Source organism: Hydra viridissima, unplaced genomic scaffold (genome assembly GCF_058129835.1).
Source record: "Hydra viridissima isolate aposymbiotic clone 2 unplaced genomic scaffold, HvirCarnegie_v1 scaffold_3, whole genome shotgun sequence".
Classification (NCBI taxonomy): domain Eukaryota; kingdom Metazoa; phylum Cnidaria; class Hydrozoa; order Anthoathecata; family Hydridae; genus Hydra; species Hydra viridissima.
The window spans coordinates 14,195,175-14,200,199 of record NW_028324302.1 but is presented as its reverse complement, the minus strand read 5'-3'; the positions used below and the strand labels follow the sequence as shown (position 1 = coordinate 14,200,199).

Below are 5,025 nucleotides of genomic sequence, written 5' to 3'. Positions count from 1 at the left end.
GTTTGTTTAGACGTTTAAACTGCTTACTAGATAGATAATTAAGAGCATCAGAATCTGTAAATACCTAAAGATTCTGCTATGTAGCTATGTAAATGTTTTGAAAAATAGTAATCTTGTTGAAAATAGAAGATTTTAACATATGTTTAAGACATGTGATTTTAATGGAAAATTTGAATTGCTTATATGTTTTTGTTGCATCTATTTGTTGAGTATAAATAGATACACATTTAACTAACAAGAAAGTTTTTAATTGTATATATACTTCTATGCCTAAACTATGAGTATCTGAGCAATTTTTATATGTTATGTTACTTATTTTTATTAGATATTAGCACTTACTAAAGATACTAAATATTAAAGGAGTATCAAAGTTTCAATGTCCACTAATGTCCCGGCATGAAGGTGATCTATTTTGCAATATTTTTGTTACAGCTTGACAATCTACATTTGTAGCTCTTTGAATTTTTTTAGATATCCCTAAAATAATAAATCCAACTTTATCTTGCATTAAGTTTTGTAATTTTTAATACACATAACTTCTAAAACTCATTTTTAAGTAACAGAAGTAGATAGCAAATAGGTATTTTTTCAATAAGTCAATAAAACAATATACGGTTTATGAAAATATTGAATATAGTTATTGAAAAAATTAATTTCAATTGATTAAAACTATTTAGTAGTTAAAAAAGATATATATGTCTTTTACTTTTATGACATCTGTTTCATATTTTTTGGTTTCTATTTGTTAGTCACTATTATAATATGATTTACTAAAAAGAAATTAGTTACACCAATTTACAATTTTTGTTGAGTAGTTGTTGTCTAAAATTCACCAAGTAAAGAATATTTGAAAAGTTTTATTTTTTATTTTCATAGGTGTAAGCTGTGATTTTTGCAGCAAAAGCAACTTTGGAGGTAAACGCTATAAATGTCTTATATGCTTTGATTATGATTTATGTTCAACATGTCATGACAACTGCACAACTACTACGAGACACTCTTCTAGTCATCCAATGCAGTGTATAAATACAAGGTCAGACTTTGGTAAGTTTATTTATATGGTTACTTTCCGTCATATCTGATTTAATATTTATCAATCTCAAAAGTTATTGTAAAGTATATTAACATTTAGTTAATTTGCTCTATTTGATCAAACATATATTTACATATAACTAATTTTGTCAGTATTATCATAAATTCACATATTTTGATTATAGATAAATAATTAAATTAACTATTATAGTTAATCTTTCTTATCATTTTCCTGTATAATTAAAGTTTTTTTTACCAAGAGAAGCAAATATACTTTATTAGTGAAATATTTTATCTTGAAAAAGTTTGTTTACTTTTAGAATTATTTTACGGTGGGGAATCATCTATTTTGTTAGATCAGCAACCATCTTCATTTTCATTTGTTTGTCCGCATTGTGGTAAATTAGGTCTAAGTGAGACCCTTCTTTTTGAACATGTATCAGAAAGTCATGGTAATGCAACAATTGAAGTGGTAAGTTGATGTAAGGTTTGTAAAATTTTATTTTAGTTTGCTATATAAATTAACCATAAACTGTTTACTTTAACTTTTAGATCTGTCCAATATGTGCAGCACTTCCAGGCGGTGATCCTAACCATGTAACAGATGATCTTATCAATCATCTTTCTATTGAGCATAGACCGGAATCAAACAGAGAAATGGTAAAATATATGCTAAAGTTTTTCTAAACTTACTAAATTTTAAAAAAAATTAAGTTTAGTTTAAGTTGTGGCCAGTCCAGGTTTCCCCAGACATGTTTATTTTTTAAATACATTAGGGGAGCATTGTTTATATAATTTAAAGGGTACTTTAGAATTTTGAAATGAGGCAGCCCTAACTTCCTGTACCAATTGTTGTGGAATAAGATATTTTGGTTATGAAAAATGTAGCATTGAAGTATAATTAAGCTTAAGTTATTGAAAAAAATAACTTAAAAAAGACATCAATTATTTAGTAATTTGATAACTTTAGATAAATGGTTAAATGGTTTTTCAAAATGAATCTTTTTTAAGCAAATATTATTAGCCAGCAAAAGAAAAATTTATACTTTTTTAATTACCTTTGTAAATGAAAAACATTCTGTTCAATATCTTGTTTGAGAGGCTGTTATAGCTACCTGCAATTTTTCATGTACTGCACTGCATTTGTTGTTTTGATAGGAAATAATCAGTTATTTTATATTCACAAATTCTCAGAAATGGTGACTTACAGTAAAACATGAGTGTATTTTTTTATTGCCTATATAAATGACTAAAAAATATGTTTTACATCAATCCACCATGAAGTCTTTGTTCCATATCAATTTAAAAGGTAGTTTGAAAGATAAGCTATGTATCATTACTGGTTTTATTCTTTACTAATTGATGGTTAGTTTTTATTGATAAAAAGCTCTTATTCTGTGAGCATTTAAAACTTTGAATGTTATTAGTAGTTGATCAACTATAAAAATGCTCTTCAGTAATACTTGTTACCAATATTCCTTACAAAAATAGTTTTTCAGATGTTTAAAAATTAGACCCTCTGCAGTGCAATTCGTGCATAAATGGAGATTTTGTATAAGCTCTAAAAAAGTTAAAGTTGTACTTATGTCTTTTAACTTTTTTACAGGAAGAACCTTTAAGTAGAAATATTCGAAGGCTTTTTCACCCTACTACAAGGAGTGTTCAAGCACCGCGTTCACGTCGTGCTGTTTCACAACTTGCTGCTAATCTTAGTGCATCTTCATCTGAAATCAATGCTCTTTCCAATGATAATGCCACATTTTCTTCAGCTCGTGAAAGTATTGATCCTATAGCTGAATTACTCACACAACTTTCAGGAGTGAGAAGAGTGGCACAACAGCAATCGGCTGCTATATCAGCATCCCATCTGCAACTTTTGCAGCAAAAGTTGCAGTTTGAGCGACAACAGGTATTAGTTTTATGAACTTTTAAAATGTTTACAAATATATCAAATGTTTATACTAAACGTTTGTAACACATATTAATGGTTCAAGATATTAGGTTAAAAGGTATTATATAGCCAAAGTATTAAACTAACTATTAGCTCATAATTCAATCTACTAATTTTTTAACATATACAACTTCTATTTGCATCAATTGTTAGTTTTAATATTTTATTTTTGTTTTCAGGTTCAGCAAGCTCGTGAAAGGCTAGAGCGGCTGCCACGCAAACAGCCAACTCCCACATCAACATCAGCAGTAACTATTACGACAAAAAAATCTACTAAAATAGAAACAAGCACTACTAGCAATGAAAATAAGTATCTTTTATCTCAGTAAGTATCTTATATTTGAGTAAATTTAGATTTTCAGTTATTCTTACTATTTTTAATTTTTGCATTTCTGTATTATTGCTTGCTATAGGTTTTTTAAGTCTATTTTACACTTTCAGATATTACTCAGAAATAAGTACTAAAGAAAGAAATGATGAAGATATCGAGGAGCAGCAGATGCAGAGTGATTTTACAAAAGACCTTGTATATTCATTAATTTCTCCAGAAATGTCCGTTATAGATGTCACAGGAAAATCTGACTTCAATATTGCATGCTCTAACTCTGATAGAAGTAGTACCCTTTGTCCTGTGAACTCAACTGAAGGGGATTGTTTAGTCGATAATCAAGTAGTCAGCGGTTGTCTGGTATTGACGGAGAATTCTTTTAATTCAACTTCCTCTCAAGATTTGTTACTTAAAAAACAATGTTCTTCTGTTGAGGGTTTTCTCTCAGGAGGAGGTAATAAGAATGACTCATCAATTTCTTAGTGTTTATATTGCTACTGTTTTCAGTATTGAAAGTGGGTTCTTTCAACTAAGCTCTATTTGCTACACAAACCAACTTCAGCTAATAATAATGTAATATTTGATAGGGTTCACTGTTTGCATTTCACCGTAAGTCATGAATTGCTTACGAAGTTAAACTTTTTTGAACCTACCTTATTGCAGATCAATCTGCAATAAGGTTCAACAGGCCGAGACATGAAATACATAGTTTTTAATAGTATCTTTCATTTACTATGTAGCTTAGATTCTTTTCTTTCTTTTTTTATTCTCCTTGTTTTTCAAAAATAGTTTCTAGATGTTTAGTTAATAATAATATTGCACAAATATTTTGTGTTTGTGTTCGTTGATATTGTGAGCAAATATGGCGCATGATTTTCGGTCATTTTATGTATTTCTTATCTGTTGTAATTATTGAGAGCGCTAATGTCTTATTTATCCTAATTTGTACGCATATTCCGATGTATGTCTAAAAAGTCTAAATTCAAAGTTATGAAATTTCCTACTACAGACTATTTATTCCAGCATATTTAAAGATCCTTTTTTCCTTAAGCGGTTGAAGGATTTTTAATTGATCACTTGGACTTGGCAAGATGCGTTTGTAATGATTGGCAAGAGTTTAATCGGTCTATTTTTAGTTTTTCCGAGACATCAGTTTAATCAAATTTTAATTAAAATATCCTTGATTAATATGAGATTTATTAGAAGTCCTATATTATGTATCAATTAATTCAATCCATGCCAATTGCATCCGGTACTGAGAAAATGCTTTGTTTAATTTGCAGAATACTCTTAAATATCTGAGATTCTATTTATGTGCTGTTTATTTAGAGAGCAGTATTGTTAAAAATGATAAGAATAAATACTCATCATTTTCAAGTTTACATTTTACACCACGTAAAACTTAAGTATAAAAGTTAACAAACAAAATAACATGAAATGCTTATTACAAACCTTTTTTTTTTTTCTTTTTTTTTTTTTAAGTATGATATAAACTTTTTCCTAATGCTAACTTGTCTGAAAACTTGTTAAGCCAACAAATATTTTTTTCGTATACATATTTTTCCGGAAAAATACTGTGCACAAAATTATTTGTTTCCGCTTTTTTTGAAAGATTTTATTAAGTGGAAAATACCGATAAGTAAAAAACTTTCAAAAAATAAACATGATTGATTACAAAATAGTTAATATTGTAATAGTTAGTAAATACAAAATA

The 5,025-nt window shown here is 28.1% G+C and overlaps 1 protein-coding gene across 1 annotated transcript; it reads left to right on the top strand.

Moving 5' to 3' along the window:
- The first annotated feature begins 282 nt into the window (after positions 1-282).
- LOC145202589 (E3 ubiquitin-protein ligase KCMF1-like) lies at positions 283-4,314 on the top strand. The gene is made up of 7 exons (XM_090082923.1): positions 283-402; positions 877-1,044; positions 1,353-1,504; positions 1,585-1,692; positions 2,639-2,941; positions 3,163-3,308; positions 3,425-4,314. Exons 1-7 carry the CDS (start codon positions 387-389, stop codon positions 3,792-3,794), a joined length of 1,263 nt encoding a protein of 420 aa, XP_089939049.1. The 5' UTR covers positions 283-386; the 3' UTR covers positions 3,795-4,314.
- Positions 4,315-5,025: the final 711 nt, after the last annotated feature.

Bases quoted from the DNA above. Each gene is read 5' to 3' on its own strand.
- LOC145202589 (XM_090082923.1), top strand. The intron at 1,505-1,584 runs GTAAGTTGATGT...TTTAACTTTTAG, and splicing joins GTAATGCAACAATTGAAGTG to ATCTGTCCAATATGTGCAGC. The intron at 3,309-3,424 runs GTAAGTATCTTA...TTACACTTTCAG, and splicing joins AATAAGTATCTTTTATCTCA to ATATTACTCAGAAATAAGTA.